The sequence below is a fragment of the Phoxinus phoxinus genome, assembly GCF_949152265.1.
Source record: "Phoxinus phoxinus genome assembly, chromosome: 1".
Taxonomy (NCBI): domain Eukaryota; kingdom Metazoa; phylum Chordata; class Actinopteri; order Cypriniformes; family Leuciscidae; genus Phoxinus; species Phoxinus phoxinus.
The window spans coordinates 20,672,851-20,695,413 of NC_136876.1; the positions used below are offsets into that span (position 1 = coordinate 20,672,851).

General features: G+C 38.0%; 1 protein-coding gene across 1 annotated transcript in view; it reads right to left on the reverse strand.

Annotated features, from left to right (window-relative positions):
* ppp1r9ba (protein phosphatase 1, regulatory subunit 9Ba) overlaps positions 1-21,860 on the reverse strand; it is a 40,334-nt gene extending 18,474 nt beyond the window's left edge. Inside the window, exons 1-2 of the mRNA XM_079613021.1 lie at positions 21,601-21,860; positions 18,800-20,203 (exon numbers count right to left, since the gene is read on the reverse strand). Of these exons, the coding sequence (XP_079469147.1) occupies positions 18,800-20,146 (1,347 nt within the window). The 5' untranslated portion in view covers positions 20,147-20,203; positions 21,601-21,860. The remainder of the gene's footprint in view (positions 1-18,799; positions 20,204-21,600) is intronic.
* Between the last annotated feature and the right edge of the window lie 703 nt (positions 21,861-22,563).

Consider the following 22,563-nt stretch of genomic DNA (forward strand, 5'->3'; position numbering starts at 1 on the left):
TCTTATGTTAATCGTAGCATTTACTAAAACAAGGTCAAAAGTTGTATATGATAACATTTGTAAATGCACTGTGAACTAATATGATTTTTTTTATTAACTAATATTGTCAAAGGAATAATAGCCTAAATGCTGTAAGAATCTTACTCATTGTTAGTTCATGTTAGTTAATGCATTAACTAATGTTAAAATTAGTTAAACCACTTAAAACCAACAGAATGAATGGTGATTCTCTCCTTTATAGCCTCATTTTCATTTGTGCCAAATAGTGTAGACACTAAGGTTTATATCTCCATCTGAGTTTTGAGGCTCACTTTCTGTAACTATTCCCACTATCAAAGACAGAAATGACAACAAATTCAGCCGGCTCGATGCACCGTACTTCAAAGATCTGCCATACTAACAGAATGTCAAGCATATGACACAAACACAATAGATTACACAAGCTGACAGATGATACTGCTAACATGAGCTAGAAAGAAACGCCACATGCATGCACACAGCACTATTGCAGTGTGTGCATGTGGATTGCAGCTGGTTTGACTGTGTTTTTGGCTCAGACACTCTAAACTCTCACTAGTTGGTATGCAGGGGGACAGTGCAGTGTGTTAGCGTTACTGCATGCTCCCCCTCCCTCACACACAAACAAACAAACCCTCATTTCTCCTCATTTCTCTGCATGTCACATCACCGAAGTTAAAAACAGGAAGATGTGGAGGGTCCTGGAATTTAAACATTTGAGCAAGAATTTGGTCTTTTCATCGATGCATGTATAAAAGCTGTGTGTTGATTTTAAGTGCATGTGTGAATATAAAAGGAAATTATAAGACAGAGACTGATGGTTGACCAGAATAGGGTTTTCAAGGGCTAATACAGAAATATAGAATGACAATGTAATGTTTTTAATGATGGCAAATGATGCATACACAAACGGGACATTTTGCTGTTAATACACACACACACACACACACACACACACACACACACACACACACACACACACACACACACACACACACACACACACACACACACACAATTTAAATAAAAAAATATTTATCATCTATGATTCACTGAAATTTATACAAATCATATAACATTAAATAAAATTAGATTATTATATTTTAATAAATTTGAAATTTAATAATGATAATAGTGATAATACAAAATCATCATGATCAATCATTTAGCAATTTATAATTTAAACTTGACAATTTCCCACAAATACTATCCAACAGAATTTGCTAACAGTTCATTTTTCATGATTTTCACAATAAATTAGGCCTAAATGAATAAAAGTGTCAATATTATTATGCGAGACCCAATAATCGAAATAGAACATCAATATTGGAAGTAGGCCTATATCAATATTTCAAGATTAATCTGTCCATTTCTACAAAAATCTCGGTCACCTGACTTTATATTTTTTTTACTAAAAAGTATCATTTATTTTCTATGTGTATGTTTTCAGTATCAGACCCGTTTTACCCAAAGGGACATACAGGAACAGAACACTTGGAGCAATCTAGCTTAAAGTGACAATGGTAGCAGAATGGATAACCGCTCATCCGAACCCTAAACATGTGTTTTACCAGACCAGATCTTCAATTCAACCCCAATGCAACACATGCAGACAGAAACACAAATGCGTTTGTATGCACTTTTGTATTCCAGTTATCCGAGCAAGCAACAGTACTAACGCCTTTCTCTCCGAGCCATGGTGAAAATCAGCCTCTCTAGGCACTGTTTTGACACTCCTCGCCTGGTTGCCATGGAGATTGTCTTTAAATGCAGACCGATACACACTCCACACAGACACAAAACACACTCACAAACACTAATACAAAGTGACACCGGCACACACATGAGAAACCCAGGGTGTTCTGAAAGGTTGTGACAAATATTCTTAGCAACCTGCGTTTGCCTAATAATTAAGCCCCGAAAAGTAACACGTGGTTCAGCTGCAGGGTGGTCGACAGTATCCCCCACAGAGAGAGAGAGAGAGAGAGAGAGAGAGAGAGAGAGAGAGAGAGAGAGAGAGAGAGAGAGAGAGAGAGAGAGAGAGAGAGAGAGAGAGAGAGAGAGAGAGAGAGAGAGAGAGAGAGAGAGAGAGAGAGAGAGAGAGAGAGAGAGAGAGAGAGAGAGAGAGAGAGAGAGAGAGAGAGAGAGAGAGAGAGAGAGAGAGAGAGAGAGAGACCCACAACAGCGGAGACACTGCAGGGTGGTCAACACAGCACTGACCATATCCTCCATTTCCTTTCCCATTTAATATTCATAATGAAGATCAACTTTGTTGAATGTCTAATCCGTCCTTGGGATGAGACGTTAAACCGTGGTCCTGACTCTCTGTGGTCCTGACTGCCCCGTGGCCTCCTAATCATCCCCATATACTGATTGGCTTCATCACTGTCTCCTCTCCACCAGTAAGCTGGTGTGTGGTGGGCATTCTGGCGCAATATGGCTGCCGTCGCATCATCCAGGTGGATGCTGCACGTTGGTGGTGGTTGAGGAGATTCCCCCTTCTAAAGTCCTTTGAGTGCCAAGAAAAGCGCTATATAAATGTGGCGAATTGTTATAATTATTATAATTAATCTGTGAAGACGAGTCCTGAACATTTATGAAATAGGCAGAATTATGAAACAGACATGAACTGAATATTTAGATTTTTGGATAATGATAATGGATAACAACTGGAATAGAATACTAGCATCAAGCTTAATGTATGTAAATATATCATGCTAAAGGCTTACAATTTTGAAAGCATGCAGTATGAAACATTTTTTCAAACAGTTGTATGTTACACTCTTTGACGACTTGATGTTGCATGCTTAATTGAACAGGTTTTAATAAAATGTAGCATTAAATTATTATTATTAAAATGATACCATTATTATTTTAAACTATGAATGTAAAAACTCTTGGCTGTCGGATCATATTATGCGTAAAGAAAAAGATGCAATTTTTTGCCTCATTTGCCAGATTCAAAATAGAAATATGAGCACAAGCATTGTGGGATACAGGATTGTTTAGTTGGGTGGTGTTCTGGTGGAATAAACCTTTTCTAATCCATTTGATAAGACATGCAAACACTTGATCAGATTGAAAAACGACACTCGAATGTTCTGTGCAATGACAGAAATGGCGTATGAAGCACGGAGCGAGCTGGTGTTGTTGTTGAATAGAATAAATGACTGTCATGTCAATCTAAAAGCTCTTTCCACTCATCATCTGTGAAGTGCTGCAAGACAGTGCTGGCTTCAGACTCAGGAATGCAATGCGCAAATCACTTTATTTAGCGTTCATTTAAACATTATGTTCGGATTCATCAATTGAAACAAAAAACGTGGCTACTATTTCCTTCAGAGCTGCTTTATAGCTGAAATGAACTTATTCCACAATTGATTACATTTTCTTGAACCAAACTGAATCAACACTGAACTGATTTCAACTGAATACTATTATCATTTTAGAGCTGCTTTACAGCAGAATTCAATTCTGTTTCAGTGAATCATTATTTTCCTATTTCTCAATGTAAAGCTGCTTTAAAACAATCGGCATTGTATACAGTATAAGGTGCTATACAAATAAAAGTGACTTGACTTGAAAACATAGGTACTTGTTAATTAAAATTAAGCTAAAATAAAACAAAATATAAATATTGGATGAAAACAAACTTTGAAACAAAAATGTTAAATATTTATTTAAATATTAAATAAATTAAATTAAGTTGAAGAACTACAATTATTAACTGGAAATGAATAAAACCTAAATCTAAACCTGAAATAAAAAGTCAATTAAACTTAATTATTATCATAAAAAAAAAAAAAAAACGAATAAAAATAACAAATTTGCAAAAAATGAAACTGAAAATTTTAAAATAAAAGTTAATTCTTAAAATATGAATACAAACTATAAAATAATACTAAAGTAACAATGCTTCATAGCTGTATTTGTCAGCTGTAGTGATAATATTCTATCTACTGTAATCTTGCAGTATAATAATTGCATTATAACACTGTTACAATGCATACAATCGGCTCTATTTTGCATTCAGCAACTAAAGAAAACAGTAATTAACAGGAACACCTGCCAATAATTATTATTATTATTAGTAGTAGTAGTGGTATAGTTTTATTTTTGTTTTTAGTTACCAAAGAAGAAAACTCAGTGTCAAAAAAGAACACCTGCCAATTGATGAACTTGGTCAAAAGGATCAGGAAAAAATGAGTCTTATATGGATGAGGGCAAAACGGAGACAGAGAGAGAAGTTGAGGACCATAAACAATATACTGAACCTGAACCCCGAGTCTTTAAATGTGACACCTGACATCCCAGTGAGACATGCATACAACCATTAGTGAGCGAGAACCTCTAAATTCACAGTCCAAGATTATGCTCCAAAGACTGGATGACTTTCAATACACAGACAGAAATGTTTTAATGTTTGATGCACTTTTTTACATGAATATTATAAAATGTTATAAAATAAAATGTGCCTTTGTAACTATTGTTGTCTGTGTATTGTCTTAAATATTCTTCATGTCAAGGGCATCAGACATAGTCATTCGGTATAACCAGCTTTGGTCATTCGGTAAAACCGTAAATATTTAAATAGAATAATAGTGTTTTTAATAACTAAAGGAAATACAAATATACAAATATAAAGCAGATTAGGTTTTTTTTTTTTTTTTTTTTTTTTACATTTCCCTGTGCAATGTTTTACTTGAATATGTAGGAGAGTTTAGAGTAGTCCAATAAAATGATTACATTTATGAGATCAGTCAGTGATAATGTTATTTTATATTTCTTCCGTGGTACACACTATATGCTATCTCAACATCAATGTAAAATCAGGATTTTTAATGAATAATTATCTGCAAATTAATAATTTTAGATTATTCATGGTTAAACCGAATGACTTTTTTGGTGACAAATGTTGTCCATCTTGTAAAAAAAAAGGACATAAGCAGTCTTAATTGATTGTAAAAACCACATAATCTCATTGTTAACACTTAGTAAACTAAAAAATAGTTTCAAAACTAATTATATCTCCATTACATTTTTTTACACTTTTAAAAACCTTATTCGTCAATGACCCATATTGAAAACAATATGGTAATATGTTATTCCAATCCCAAATCTGTGCCAGCAACTAACCCATAATAATGCCTGTCTTCCTGTGTTTCCTTTAATAAACATGTATCATTGGGTGGTGGTTTCTCTTTTGAAACAGCTGTGGCTGTGATGTGAATAGAGGAAGTTGATCCTAATCCAGTTTAAAAGTCACCAAGAGAAATGCACAATCAGGCGGCACACATCCTTGTTCTTTTTCTTACTCAGAGGGCATGAGATGGATAATATTCTGCCATAGATAATGTAAATGCACTCCCATCATAGGATAACTAATGAAAACCTTTCAAACAGCAATCCTTCTCCAAAAGCTTTATGTTCATTAAGAGTTTAGTTGCACCCTGAACAGTGTAAATCAGGATCTTCAGCATAAAGATCTTGATTCTGTGATACAAATGACCTACAATGTGCACACTCTCACTCATTTATGCTTAAAATAAATGCAACAGGCAAAGAAAAAGGAAGCCAACTTTGACAACAGGAAGTTGCTGATTCAGATCAAAGTTACCACGCAGGGTAAAACACTGCTGAGCACTTTGAAACTGGCACATGCTCGCCAACACTGTCAAAGGAAGTACAGTCAGTAACACATCAACTATTAGCATTAACACCTTTATACAGTTCAGCTTTTGTGTAACTTAACTTTGTGTAACTCTTGTTCCTTGTTCGAATCATAGTTGGGAAATTACAACAGAAGCTTAATTTTGCTTCACCGCTGGCAAAATGGGCTTTCATTAAGACTTGTCTGTTTACAGTTGAAAGTAGAGATGCATGATTCTGGATAAATCTGCGATTCTCCCACGATTCTGAACAAACATTGAAACAAAATAACATGTAATTTGCTAGAGGTTCAAAACAAATGCTTAATTGCTGCAGTCTATTTATTTAATCTGAATTAATTATTTTAAAAAAATCGTTTTGAATGAATGATTCAATGACTCACTCATAAATGCTTCACTTATTTCATTACTGGTTGAATCAGCATTAAAAAAAAAAAAAATTCCCCGTTTTTGAACGAATGATTCAATGACAAACAAATGTTTTCTAACAGTCACTAGTCACCACCAGTGTTGGGGGAAGCGCATTACAAGTAACTTGAGTTACGCAGAGATGGAACATTTGAAAAACCTCTGTGTTTGTAGTTAACATTTCAAACTGAATGATAATGAACACAGTGTTCTAGGCCAAACGAAGGGAAAAAGAAAAAAAAACTGCTAAAGTTTCCGCATTTAGGTAAGAAAGTTGTTGCCATTGTGTTACATTTTTACCATAATGCTGTTGACAAACTACGATACAATTTTCAGTGATAAACCATTAATGATGACGTCATTAATGAACAAATAAGCCTGAATCTTGAGCTGAGACTTGAACGCGGGTTGCCTTGTGCACAGCAATGGCATATGACAGCTCTGCCCACAAGGCTATTGCTGCACCTACATAACAACTTATTTTTATCAGTTCTTTAGTTGTTGGGTCATTATATTTCTCACAGATTTCTGCTTGTTCTAAATCAGATACATAAAAATGAGCACAGTGAAGATAACATTTATATGCATTAAATGCATTAGTGAGAGGGCGACAGCGTGTGAATTAATTCTACCTGGCAACGTCTCTCTACTAGTGAAGCGGGTTTTAGTTAATAAGATATGCTAGAACTTTTCAGTTTCTAAGCTATTTTATTGATAAATCACAGAACAGTGTTGACAATACATTTCTGCACTACTGAATGATTCTGTGTGCGCGATCTGCGTGTGATGTGCAAGCTTACTGTCTGTATGTGTGTGTGTGTGTGTGTGTTAAAATGCATATTCCACCCGATCAATTTTGAGCATCCAGATGGTATAATTAAACATATCTTGTGGAGTGCTCTCGGAGTATGTATTTATTTGTCATTTTAACTGTTTGGAAAAGGAGCGTAAAAGTGGCCATGACCAGTGACATCAAGCTTAAAGCGTCATGACAGAGCATTAAAGTCAACTAGTCGAATAGTGTGCAACCCCTAGGTTGTAGTAACCTTAATTTAACCAGTTTAAAAACTCACTCAGCACTCCAGGACCTACAATGGCATTAACTCTATACATTGCTAAAACACCCATTTGTGTGCTATTGATTCAGAGTGGCATTAAAGAGAAGCCAATCAATCAACTAATCAATTGATCCATCAACCTGTCTCTTACATCATCAGACAATGGTCTGCATTTCAGCCCAAGTGTCATTATTTTTAGTTTGGCTTTGTTTGCACAAATTGCGGAAGCTCAAAAACAAAAAAGGTAAGAATTTCTTTCTTCGTGTTATTTAATTTAATTTAATAATGAATCACAATGTGTACCCTCGTTTTCATACAGCATAAATGTCAAGCAATTATCCAAGTTTTTTTTAATACAAAATATTCATCATTAAAATATGGACATGCATTCATCCATCTAGAAATAGAGACCCAGAGCCAGACTACAGCTCTCCTTCCTCGGCTATGACAGAGTTGAGAGGTCACATACATTTATGTGAGGGCAAATGTGACCGTACGCGCCTCTGCAGCAAATTTAATTACATTTTTCCATTTAGAGGTCATGTGTGAACAACTGTTGTTGGAATGAATTTGGCTCGATCAGTATGTCTGACTAATAGTTCTATATTGGTGCAATGTGTAAAAAAAAAAAAAAAAAAAATCCATAGTATGAGAGGTGACAAATGTCTTGTTTAAAGCCCGGTAAGCTGTTGCTTGTGTAAAAACAGATGTTATATTTTCACCTGAAAAGTTTGCCCAGCAATTATACAGCAATTTCATGTTTTCCATGTGTGAAAGTGGCTGATAAATCAGACTTTTTCATGGATGTGTTTGAAGGATTCACACTCACACTGAGTACACAAGCAGCTCTGCTGGCAAAACTGATCTCCAACATGGCATTAATCATCTCTCCAAAACGTAACCGCAGTTGTCAATCAGACGAATAAAATTATGTGATATGCGGATTAATTAGCTGAATTATTTGCATGTCGATATATGCTAAGAAAAACCCTGCAATAAAGATAATCCAAAGACTTTACACTTTTGTAACAGATTGAAAAAACAATACAAAAAGTGGCTTTAGAAGTCATTATTGTTTGTTTTATATTTATATAATTGAATATTCATTTAATTATTGGCCTTTTATTTTGAAATGGTCAGAACACAAAAGTAAGGGAAACATGTTGCGGCAGCTAGAGAGAGGAAGACCCCTCATAGCAGATCTAGACAGGTGGTGCTGGGGAGGTGGAGGACAAAAATAAGAATGTGCATAGCACGCAGAGTTAATGTATTCATTTGGTGTTGTGGTAATAAAGGGAAGTAGTAATGAAATAAGTCAAATCAATTTGCTGTGAAAGTTCCACTGAAACAACCAATCTGAACGCAAACGGTTTCATGCCTGAACTATTCGTTTCCGGCCACCACATGATCCTTTAGACATCATTCTGATACGCTGATCTGCTGCTCAAAAAACATTTATTATATCAATATAAAAACAACTTGAGCAGTAGTGTATCTAAATATGCTGTATATGAATCTGTGAAAACATGAAACAGTCAAAGGTTTTTGTAGGGGACATGCTGCCCTTCTCTAATCTCACAAGACACACTGCTAATCCTTAAGAATCAACCTGTTGGTTTAATCCCAGCAAGAGGCTGTGAGTACTGAGGACATTTGACCTCTTCTTTACTGTTTGCTTTCAGTCTGTGACTGAGGAATTATGGGCGTTTTGACATGGATGAAGAGCTAAAAACATGTCCTTTGGACTAAAGTGTTTACATGACATCTCAAAAAGACAAGCTATTGCTTTAGTTTGATTTAAAAGTTTTTATTTTTATTTTTATATATATATAAATTCGGTCACGATTTACACACCCTCATGTAATTTCAAATGTGTATGACATTCTTTCTTCGGTGGAACAGAAAATATATTTTGAAGAGCACTGGAGTCCAAAAAACAGCATTGGACCCCATTGACTATCATTGTATGGACAAAAACACAGATTTAGAACATGACGAGAGTGGGTAAATCATGACAGATGGTGTGTCCGAAATCGTGTATGTACTACATTTGAATTTGTATTTACTTGGCGACCATTAGAAAAGTATGTTCTATATAGAATGAATGTGGGTGGAAGGTCTGGGACGAAACACCCATCTCCCGATTCGATACTATCACGATACTTCGGTGCCGATACGATATAAGAATTGTGATTCTACAAGTATTGCGAATCGATATTGCTACAGTATGTATTGCTTTTTCAACTCTAGACCAAGATACACTTATACATGATGGTGCAGGTCGTATATCAGTAGATATCTCTCCTACTGCCATTTCTCGTGTCCACTTATCGCCCTCCTCTGATTAAATAAAGAAGGAAACTTTCCTCCACCTTATCAGTAAGCAAGGACTAAAATGAAGCAATTTAATATGAATTTTTTATAGATTCTGAAAAAAAAAAAATCAATAGATATATCCCGATAGTTAGGTGAATGCATACATAAATCCTTTCCCGTCGCCTCATGGAATAGTAAATTGTCCAGCAAATGCGGACTTCAGAATCTCGCCAGAAGTAGTAGGTCATCCGGGTACTTTTCGCCTACTGTTTTTCGAATACTATGCATTTGGAGATCCTAATCTGTTGCCATGCTGTTTTTCCGCATACTATATAGTAGTGAAGTACTTGATTCCAGACGCAGTGAGATTTCCATTTTTAGGTGAACCATCCCTTTGAGAGAAGGGATTTTTGATGGACAGTAACCCAACACCAAACATTCTGAGATATGTGTATGTGAGTTTTTTGATTCGATTAAAAGTCAGCACTGTACTTGTCATGAGCCTGTAAAATGGGACAGTGGGTGTTTCAAGTGTCTTTTGGGGTGAAATTAATAGGCCTACTAGATGAAGCACACACGCGCACGCACACACACACGCACACAGGGCTTCCTGTCCAGGCCACAATGGCTGGTCCTGCTTCCACTAATACTACCTTAATATTGATCTAGGGACTGACCAGCTGCTATTTTCTAGCACAAACACACAAATGTAACTAATTGTACTACAGTCTCTCGACATCAGGACTTGCTATTCAGAGCGTTGGAATGCAGTCTCTCGGGACAGAACGACTAAAGCCTTTGTGATTAACTCCACGACACGTTTAACTGGCTTGTGTCAGTAACTCTAGCCAATCTGTTTCGGGAACATTACAGGACATCCAGACAAGATTTAAAGGGATAGTTCATCCTAAAATTATAATTCTGCTATCATTTACTCTCCCAAATGTTGTTCCGAACCTGATTACAATACCATTCAAAAGTTTGGGGTTGGTAAGATTTTTAAATGTATTTGAACGAAGTCCCTAATGCTCATCATTTACTGGATCAAAAATACAGCAGAACTGTAATGTTGTGAAATACTATTACAATTTAAAATAACTGTTTGCTATTTGAATATCCTTTAAAATGTAATTTATTCCTCTGATGGCAAAGCTGAATTTTCAGCACCATTACTCCAGTTTTCAGTGTCACATGATCCTTCAGAAATTATTCATATGGGTTTTGAACACCACAAGGGTGACTGAATAAATGACGACTGTTTATTTGGTGAACTGTCCCTTTAAGTATTGACAGCTGCAGGCAAAGCTGCAGACCGAATCTGCAGTGGTGCTGTCAAGATGTGTGCACAACAAATGGGTTTAATAAGAAAACGGAGATGAAAAAGCAACTCTGGCTCTGTGCCTGCCTCCACTCCAGGTCCCTTCGCTGCAGCGTTCAGGAATACCCATTTGCGGATCCGTCATCAGAGCAAAAAAAAAAGTGGCAGAAAGGGAGGACCTCAGAGTTACGATCCGTATTGCTGAAACATTTAGAGAAACATGACCTGAAGATTCAAGATCATGCATGAATAATGTGGAAAGCAAACCCAGCCCTGCAACCACCAAATTGGAGTGTTAATCATAGTGTAAAAATAGAAAACAGTATACTAGATTATGAATTCAACGGGTGAGATATAGTGTTTCTTAAAATGGTTTAATAATTTTTTCTCCCCTGAGGTCCACGTATAATGTTAGTAAAAATGTGTGTATTGTAGTTTTCATTGACCTTCATACACTGTAAAAAAAATACCTTCTAAATTACATTAAAAAACGGCGGCTGTGAGAGCCAGAAACCCGCCGTAAAAAATGAGTGCCAATGTTTTCTGGCATATTGGTGCCTGTGTATTTTATAACTTATAAACAATCTATTTGAAGTAGCAAAATCTGCCTGGTACCTTATCTACTGATAACCACCATAATAATACAGGTGGTACAATACAAAGGTACATGATGAATCACTTCTAGGAATATCTTTTACTGCTTTTCAGTTTTGACATATTACATACAGTACGGTGACGAATTACATAGAATATGATGTTAAACTATTTACACCGGTAAGGTGTATTACAGTTCACCAAGATTTGTATCACAGCATTTTTACAATACTTTCTCTGTAAAAACTACAAATATGTTTAACATTTTGTGCTAACTGCACCTTTAAGCGCCCAAATCACATACAAAAATGCCCAATAACACTGTCTGTGCTCCAGCTACAGTGCTTTCATGTCTAATATAATTTAACTCCTTTATCCTCTTCACAATTCCACATTACAATGTGATGAATTGATTCACAAAACAATCTGCACTTAACAGTTTTATGCACTGGACTGAAATGCCCAGGGATCTTATGTAAAATACATACTAAGGCGTTTCTCATCAGCCAAAGTGTCACAGTTGCACTGGTTGCTAAAGTTCCAGTATGTTTTTCTAGTACGTTGAGCTCTTTTATGACCCCTTTAAAAAGGAGGAGGGTAAAGTTTGGCTGGTTAACATGGTCCTGTTAGGCCCTGCAGCTTTTTACAGCTCAACAGATTCTGTGAGCAAAAGCTGAAGTTTTCAAATTGAATGCTTGAGAATGCGTCAACCAAACAATTGACATTGATACGACTAGGAATGCTACCAGACAGTTTTCTTCAGATATTACAAACTTCTTTGCAAGGTACATGTGTGAGAGCATATGTAATAGAGAGAATGTTAACGGAAAAGGGCTGTGTGATATAATGTGAGGGCGATGAAGAAGTGGAGAACAGAGGCTTCAGTGTGCCCTGTTTCTCTCTCTCCAGACAGCGAGCGCTCGAAGAAGACGACTGCTAAAGAGAAACGGCAGCAACAAGAAAGAATGAAAGAAATAAACGAGTGCGCTGGGCATTCCAGCGTGACCCTGGCAACCTTTCTACAACACACTCCCTGTGAGTTATCCAAGGGCTGACGTTCTGCTCTCCCACACAGAGGGGAAAAAAGCCTCTTGCTGCCTCGGCTGGCATTTCTTACCCAGGAACTAGTGGCTAAAGGTGCATTAAAGAACAAGAAAGACAAAGACTCTCAAACAACACCGTCCCATTCAACTCAGTCAAAACAACACCAAAAGAATGCTGCTTCTATCTAGTTGATGTCCTAAACAAATAAAAAAAAGATATGGCCAGTGGTTCATCCACTTGTTTTGATGCTCCGTAACAAAGAGAGCTCAGAGTGGGACACATTCCATACTGAAAACATCTGGGATAATTATGAGGAAATTACAGCTGAAATAAGTGTCAAACCACGTAGTTTTGTTTCAGAGCTTAGGTTGACTAAAGCATCAAGAGCAAACACAAATGCCTTTAGTAAGCACTACTGAGCGATTATGCTACATTTTTGTATTAAGCTTGCTTACGCGCAGAATTTTTACACTAGGAAAGACAGTGACTGCGAAGGTCTGACCTAATGGTTAAAGATCGGAGCTGAAAACTGCAAGATTTCAGATGTTTACCAAAACTTTATAATAAGTGTTTTAACAAGTTACTTTGGATAAAAATATTTGCTTAATGACAAGTTAGAGGTTTGTTGTGCTTTCATATTGTGCATTGTTTGTGTTTTTATGTGACATTACTGTATAAAAATATAAATGGCATCATATTATTAGCCAGTATTGTAAATATTTACATTGAATATTATGCATTTAATTTTTACAGCATAATTATTGATTTATCTCAGCTTATCTAAAGCAGTAAAAAACAACAATTTAAAATGGTTTCTGCATTACGTTTTATTTAGTTTCTGTGCAAATCTTTATAATATAAACTTGGCATTGTACTGCAAATATTGCTCTTATTAAGATAAATTGCTTGTGATGCACCTCATTTGTAAATTGCTTTGGATAAATGCTATAAGCTTATTATCTAAATAAATAAAGGTAAATGTTAATCAGTAAAGTATTGGTTATAAAAAACAAAAATGTATTGTATTACTAAATCAGTTTAAAGGCTTATACAGTATTTTGTCATCATATCACACAGCACACACAGCTACAGAGAGACCTTTTGCACAGTCCATTAATATAACTATGATACCACTTTGTTAGTCATCCAATAAAACTATTTCTCCAGATATAATGTACGTCTCAAACCAAGACAATCTTTTCCAGCCTAAATGAAAGAGGGTTTTAAGATGGCAAAGCGGATGCAGAATGCAGAGCTCTATCATAAAAAGATAAACATCACTTAATGGCTCCCAGCATGTGAGGCCAGCTGAACATTGTCTTTGAGCAAGAGGACATTTTAAAAGACACCTGACAAGACAGAAGCCCCTCTGACCTCCTTTTGTAGCTAGTCCATCTCTCCCCAAGAGCAAAAATAACTGACGACAGGCCACTGAGAAACACCAGAAAGAATCAATCAGACTGGAGAGAGAAAATCAATGGAGGAAACGACAGATTTTCCCTGATTTGATGCCAATGCTTTTAGATCTGTTACCAATGCTTTGTAGTTAAGTGCTGATCTCTTAATGTGTCGTATAGCTATAGCAGCCAGTGCTGATAGATTACTTGCAAATTAGTCTGTTGCTGATAAAAATTAGAAAGTAATGTAATCCATTACACTACACATTTCAGGTGATATAATCGGACTACTTTTAGATAACTTTTAGATGACCTAACTCGTTTATCACATTGAATTGAATAGGATAATGGGGTTAGTGAAATAATGTGAATAATATGTAGGCTAATGTCTGATTACAAGTATAATCTAATTACAAGTACTTCATTATTTACAATTAATTCATTATCCATCAGTTACTACTGCAGCACAAGACGGTGCAATAATAAATCCCTGATAAATGTCATCCTATCTCCTTCACAAAAGTACTAGAAATTGGCTTGAATCTACCAACATGCTGAAAATATAAAACATCAATGACAAAGTTGTCTGTCACATCCAATTAAGTGCACATCTGGATATTGGCTAACGGATACCTTTAATTCTTTAATTCAAGTCAGATTTGAGTATTGGCCATCAAGTCATATTTGCCTGACTGCTGTTAGTTAAACATATATAAGATGCAGCAGCAGTCTAACCTCATTTTGCACCGGAAGGCTTGTAATGGTGTCTTGGTTTGGCCTGGAGGCGTTAAACACATCAATACAATCATTCACAACCTGAAATGCAAAAAAGGCTTCCTTTTGAATACTATTATCCAAAGAGCTGTAGTAAAAATGCTTTAAAACAGTGATCCATAGCACAACATTTCTTACGTTCTTCTCCCTTTTGATCCCATCTTCAGCTAAAAATGTCACATCATTCTCAAAATAGAGAGAGAGAAAGAAAGAGAGAGAGAACATTAAAGAAAACAGCTTCCCTGCATGCACTGCGAAAAGTCTTGGTGTTCTGTGCAGTCACCGAAAGCTACAAACAAGCTTTTGTTAATGCTCTCGCTTCCTAACTGAGAAAAACAACCAGAAAATGGTCAGAACATGAAGAGGTCCTTAATCACCAGGCAATTAACGTATTTCATAGGGTCTTTACTCTATAACTGCACATGTTTGACAGCCTTTTGCCCACGGATCGTACGTCCACGGTCTGACTGTGTGCAGTACTAGCCAGCCACTGACCCAGGGGATGGGCAGCAAGAACTGGTTAACAAAATGAGGCCATACATCAATCAATAACCTCACCTAAAAGCTAGCCAAAGGCCCTCTATAGGATTTAAACAGTCCACCCCCTGTTTTTCAGTATATTATTCAGCTTGCCTAACAATGTCTCTGTCTGTCTTTCTCAGTGTACACGAGTGGATCGCAATATATCAGCGATCTAATTGGAAGGTTAGGGTTTTTTTCTGGCAAACTAACTGGCCTGTTTGGTAACCTCAAAGGCTAAAACAGACAAATGACATATAAACAACTCATGTATATGACATTCAATTACACAGAAACCATGCAGGATGTCAATATGCCAATGTAACATGTGCATAGACTGTATATATAGCCTACTGTATAGCTAAAAACTAATTCTATATTTTTCAGCCTTTTGATTATAGTTTATGTATTTGTACTGAAAACAATGTTATTATCATTAACAAAAACTATTAAAAGCAGTTTGTTAATTGAAATAAAATACAAATGTTGATTGATTTTAAATTAAAGAACTAAAATGACTAATTGTGAATAAATAAGGCAGCGGCTATTTGCACTAAGTGTAAATAGCATATTTTCTTAGCGATATATTCTTACACTAAGTGAACTGAAAACAGCTGCATTTTCTCAACAATAGGATATTTACACAATGAAAATAGTGATAGATTCTATTTACACTACCTTATTTGGACAATAAAGCCCTCCCTAAACCTAACCCTAACCTATAAACACTTTATTATTAAACACACGTTAGACACTGCATCAGTATAGAATAGAATGATGCATCAGTTCTGCCACGAGAAAAAAAAATGGCGTGTTAAGCTATGATGCCATGCTAGATTCGTTTAGGCATAGTTTGGCTCTAACAAAAGCAACTCAACATCCCTCTGTGCAGGAGGCAATCGAACGGATGCATCAATGAGTTTCAGTCTCTCATTAAAAAAAACCTGCACTGCCCCTTTAAGGCAGCATTTCCTTTTTTTTGTCAGTTTCCTGCTGCAGCCTGATAATAACGGCCTCATTCAGCAAGGCAACGACAACACACAGCTCTATTATTCCCCGTGTTATTGCCTGGAATCAGTGCTACCTTCAGCTCCATCACCACCTGTAGTGCAGGGCCAGGGAGTAAGACTTTCTGGATTATGTGAAAGTGAAGAGAACACAACTATTTTTAGCAGCAGGAATGGACACAATGTGTTGAGGTTGTGAGCTGCTAAAGCACACATATGCCAGCTGAGACAATCAGACATAGTCCAAATACAAGATAATTCCTGCTGTTAAACAATAACACATAAGTGCAATGTTCTGCTGTGGTGCACTACTGCTCTGGCATATCTTCTTCCTGAAAAACTGACCAGTATAATTTGATGTAGGGTAGTTGCAAACTGTAGTACAAAGAAACGTGTAGGATGTACTTGAAAGAAGAAAAAAAAGCTATAGGAAACAAATTTCATTCAGAAATTGCTAGTACATTTCACAAATAATTACAAAGAAACACCAAGTAACACAGTGAATGTATAGTGCATGTCTTAAAGGGGAATTATGTAATTTGTCTATGCACCATAGGCTAGTATTAGTCAGAGACTAGCAAACTTGAAAATCACTTCCTCTGTACTGATTTTCTTCCCACTTAAACTTATGTATGAAGTAAACCTTTCACTTTCTACAGGAGGATCTGATCGCATCTAAACCCAGAGCTTCTCACTCCTGAAATGAACTGGTAGTGGTACCAGTCTTAGATCACCTCCAAAAGTCAACTTCTACCAACAGCTGAGTTAACCACCTCCCTGCCCAAAAATGGCAATAGCTCTTCCTGTCTTTGACAGGATAAGAGAGTCTGTCCACGACTCTGGACTCACAAAGCACTTAATAATAAGGCCACTCTATGAACTAGATGTGAACACTAACCATCAACGAGAATACAGATGGTACAATGAACAATGACTAGACCTATTCATGCAAGCAAACATTCACCAACATGTAACATGTTGTAAGCAACAGCAGACATAGGACACAGATGGTTTCAGAAAGATAACTCTGAGTCTGTTTTTTTCATTCCTTTCCCTCACAAACAGACATACAGTGGTCCCAAATTTGGACACTTTAAACACTTTATACATGTATGAATGCCTGCATTAGCTTGCACAAAGATTCAGTCAGAAAATGTAACAAATGTGAAAATATTAAACAACCGATAAGCTTTGAAGACTCACACTTTCTGGTGAGTTCAAACTTTCAAATGTTAACATGTTCATAGTTAATGTGATCATCCACACCTGTGGTCAGACTGACTTCATTCAACCATTAAAATACTGATACCATATATTTAGGTATGATAGGTATTATCTATTGCAGGTATTCCCAAAATGTCTTTGTCAGCCAAACCCCTTTGCAGTAAAATATTACATAAAAGTACCATCTGAGATTTTAGGTTAATATATCAACAATGATACCAGAGCAGAAAGGACTAATGAGGCTGTGATCAACAGATACAAGAGCTTTTAGTCTAGCTGAGAGAAAAAAGGGAGAGGGAAAAGAGGAAGATGGTGAAAAAAGGGAGAATGTTTAAGAATGAAATGGATGATAGACACGGATTAATTCTGTATAGGGTAAACAAGACTTGACAAGCAAACGGGCTTTGGAGAGCTGGTGTATACAGGTGTTCCAACCTGATTTTTATTGAATATCTGCAATGAAAAGGTCAAAATGCAGTCAAATGAGGTTAAAAAACGCTATACATTTCAAGCATTTCTTTTGCTACAGTAGTTATCGTTGTTCTGCTTTAAAGTATGTTATCTCTACACTAGGAACAAAAAGGGACCATGACAGCCACAGTTTTGCAACACAAGGCAAACCCCCTGGTATAAAATCCCCTTGACATCAGTGAGATTACACACAGTATTCACTTTAGATTCAGCATGCCTTCGGTATGCCTTCACTGGGAGCTGGCCATTCCCATGCAGTGAATCTAGCACCTGAAGAGCAAAGTACCGGACCGTTTTGGTAGCGGTTGCATGTCTTAAAGCGCAAAACACTACTTATCTCTTTGTTGAGGCTCATAAACTGTTTGAAGTGATGGCGCTCTGATAGTGTTGGTCATCATGTGAATGTGCCATTGTCTCAAGAATACAAATTCAGATGTGAAAGTCGCCAAAACAGAGGAACACGACCATGTGACTCTCATGCTAAGAACACTGTGCAGCACCTGACTGACCATGCAGTCTGAAAACAGCCAGCGAGGGCGAGCTCCTAAACCAGCAGAAGTGGGCCGTCAGCAGGGCTAGTGGCATGCGTGTGCTATATCAAAGTGCTGACGGTGCCCGGAGGTGACTCTGCAAGCAGTGAAGCAGTGCTCCCTTCATAGAGAATCTGTGTCTGAACATTTAAGGAGACAAAGGCATCTACTACTTGTGCGTCACACCAATAACAAACACACTTTTAGGTGCAATTCCCCAAAGAAATGCAATCTTCAAAGACTAGCTTCTAATTTCCAACTCCTGCAGCCATCCAAACCCTGCCAATCCACATTATTCATTCAAAATGGTGGCTACAAGCTATCATAATTTACTCCAGAAAGCCTAGAATTGAAACCGTGCCCACAGCTTTTAAGGTGGTGTACACTGCATCGCGAATCCATTCAATTTATTAAACAATGCGTCCTTGCTTTCACACATTTTAGGCACTTACCTTGATGGGGTTTGTACTGAAACAAATCTTCCTGCTGGGGGGTGGTTCATCTTCTACAGGCAACCCAGGAATTTCTGAAGAGCTGGATTCTGGTTCATAAGCATCATCTTCCTCAGCCTCCTCATCTTCGTCCAGCTGACTTCCACCAGAGTCCTCCCCGATCCCGCTGTATGCGCTGATGTCCACCAGATCTGCTTCTGAGATATCCTCTCTGTGGGATTCCTCCTCAGCATAGGCCTGTCCAATTTCCTCTCTTTGTTCTGAGGGCTCATGGCTGCTGGTGGCCTCCCCGTTTTCCAGAGAGGCGTGGACATCCGCCTGTACCAGTCTGCTCCCTGCATCCGGTGCTGCATGCTCCCCTGGTATGGAATCATTGCTTGATGCATTCTGGATCTCCTCTGACCTGGACGTATCAAGAACTGTGCCAGCACTGTCAGAAGCCACATCCTTGGATGGTTTGCTATTGGGTCCATCAGGTTGGATGCTTGTTCTACTCTTCGGACTACCATGTGCAGCTTCTTGGTCTATGCGCTGAGCTCCCTCCTCTTGATCTCCTGTTGGAGAGAAGGCTCGTGCCTTTCTGGTGGTGCCTTGTGAGTTGACTTCTTCCACATTGGCCGGGGTAGAAGGCAGCGGGGAGGTTGAGGATGGTCGGTGAAGGTTGTTACGCTGGTCTACTCTTTCAAATACTGCGCTCAGCTGGCTGACCGTAGGGGACACTGCATCTGCAGGACAGTCGCCTGCATCCAGCCTGTCCAATGACTCAGTGCTGCCATTGAAGCGAACCACCACGTCCAGACGACTGTCTTGGAACCCTGACGCCCGCTCTTTCTTTAACAGGATTCGATTAGTCGCTGCCTGCTTCTCCTGCATGTGACGTTGTTCAAATATCTTTCGTGTCTCCTGCAGCTTGGAGATGCCTGTGTTTGATCCACGGGATCCGCTACCATCAGTCTTTCCATCGAAGCGGCTAACCCGCTCTGACACAGTCCCGCCGAGTTTGAGCAGTGCACTGTGATCCACATTCTCATTTAGACTGCTTGCTCTGGGAAGGGACAGTCGGATCGTCTGGTCTGGGGCTTTGGCCTTCGACGGATCCTCTTCATCCCCGGGAGAATTCATCTGCATGAACATGTTCTTGATGCGGTGCACATTGGAGCCGTACCTGCGGCCCCGGCCCTGTGGTCGAGGTTTCCCATCCTCCCCATTAGCAGCACTGGTATCCTTTACCGGCTTGAGCGATTGAATTCCAGCCTCATAGGCATTCCTGTGTGGCGATGCACTTCTTGCTACAAGGGTGGTGCTAGTGCTGCCGCTGGCTGCAGATGGGGGTTCAGTCTTCATCATGGTTAATCAAACAGCAGTAAAGACAAGCAGAAACAGCATAGCCCTCTGCTTCTCCTCCTTGTTGAATGAATAAGTAGAGGCAGCCATCAGGATCAGTTCATCATCAGCCAAAAAAAGAGAAGAAAGTAGAAAGTATGAATAAGACAAAAAAATAAATGACATTTTATCAGAAATATATATCTATAAAGGGTGGCCCTATAAACACTAAATCCACACTTATAAATGTGTGAACCTCATTGTATTATTAGATTAAAAATGATGGGATGAATGAATTAGGCTAAATCGTTTGTAAGTCATGAGTGCGTTTTTTCTCATTTGTAAGTGGATTTGGATTAAAAGTGTAAATTAAAAAATGTGGCATCTGCAGACAAATTATGCTACTGTAGGCCTGTTCTCAGAACTCAAGTTCACACATAAAGTTCACATAAAGTTAAAAGAGACCTGGTTTGATAATAATTTGCATCTAATGCAATGGAATTCATTCATTTTAAGTGTAGTTTAAGTGCCTACATATGTTTGACAACTCAGTAGGTGCCACCAATACCATAAACAGTAGCTGCTCAGTGCAAACACCTACATGTTTAGTACCACAATGTGTTTTTTTGAGCATTCATTGACAGCTCTACCATGGCCACACAGATGTCTCAGGGTCATAAAGCCGGAAAATACGCATTCTCAGACACAAATAAGACTGGCTGTGCTTTGGAACATGGTAGCTCGTTTCTAAATGGCCTAAGATGGTGACAGACCAGCAACAAACCATCTTAAAGTGGCCAAGCTGGTTTTTAGAGAACATTTTCAGCTTGAACAAGAAAATTATCAACTAGAAGCCAGCTATCAAGAAACAAAACGCAGCTCCAACAGGATTGGATATCTGTAGACGTCAAATTGATCTTTCTGTCAGATAAAGGAAGTCAGATCATGAACGAAACCGTAAACAGAGGCACAAGAACATGAGAACATTTCAAGTCATTTGATATATATTTAACGGTGCACAAATCCTTGGGAAATACCATGCATACTGGCATGGACAGGCGGGCTTTGTTGTGATCCCATGCTGCTGCTGATGCCAGTAGATTACTTATCTTGGCAGCATGAAACAACCAGCCTTCAGGCGCCGAAACATCGGCTGTCGTTTTAATTTCGCTTAGATCGAGAGGTTCCTAGTGTGCAAGACAAACCAAATCGCTGATTAAAATGGTAAACTGTCAAATACATATTTTCTGCGCCGCTAATTGTGTTGAAGGAGTGTCAAGAGATTGAGGCTGCAGCCTGTCAAAACATCACATTAGGACCCTGCGGAGCGGGCCGCGCTCTCTCTCTCTCTCTGCAATGATGCCTCGACTTCCTGCATCCTCTACCGTCCAAATAACGGTTCTACCGTTAGAATCAAAGAAAAAGAGGAAAAGTGCAACATACAACGTTCCGCGCTCTCCTCAATAAACTGAATGTACCTTGTTTCTTGTGTTCATCGAAGACTCCGTCCTTTAATCAACGCAAAGTCCATTGGTTCGCAAATCCATTGTGTCCACGAGCCGTTTTCGCCCTCTTGATTTCCCCCCACGAGCGTGTGACGCGCATGCCCCCTCCTCTCTCTCTCTCTCTCTCTCTCTCTCTCTCTCTCTCTCTCTCTCTCGCCGCGCGTGCCCTTCTCTCCTCTTCACAGTACACAGCAGCATCGCAGGTTATTTTAACCTTTTAAGCATAATACTACACCGGTAACTTGCACAACAATATTACACAGCGGCAGCAACGTAGTAGCTACAGTCAGTAAGCTAGACAGAAGCAACTATTTTATAAAGCATAGGCAAAAATGTCTTCTATATTAGCTAGCTACATCCCGTTTTAAACTCTCTTTCCTGTATTTCTTTATTCAAATATTCGTTTATGTATATTCTTTATTTTTCTGACTAAATAGATGCATACTTATTTAAATGTGGTAGGCCTATTCCATATAGGCCTAAATGTGAATTCGCACTATTTTATTTAATTTTTTCCTTGTTCCCTTCCTTTATTTTATTTTATTTTCCATTTCTTATCATTCTTTTATTCGACCTATTTATGTTCTATTTTATAAATGCTTTTAATGTAATAAAAACTGCTGACAAATCATGCCAATATAGGCTATGCTACATTCTGATGAGATAGACAGACAGACAGACAGACAGACAGACGGACGGACGGACAGATGGATAAGATAGATAGATAGATAGATAGATAGATAGATAGATAGATAGATAGATAGATAGATAGATAGATAGATAGATAGATAGATAGCCTAGATAGATAGATAGATAGATAGCCTAGATAGATAGATAGATAGATAGATAGATAGATAGATAGATAGATAGATAGATAGTGTACTGTATCCTTTTAATCTCTAAATCAATCCACTGCAATGCCTACAAGAAAGGCAC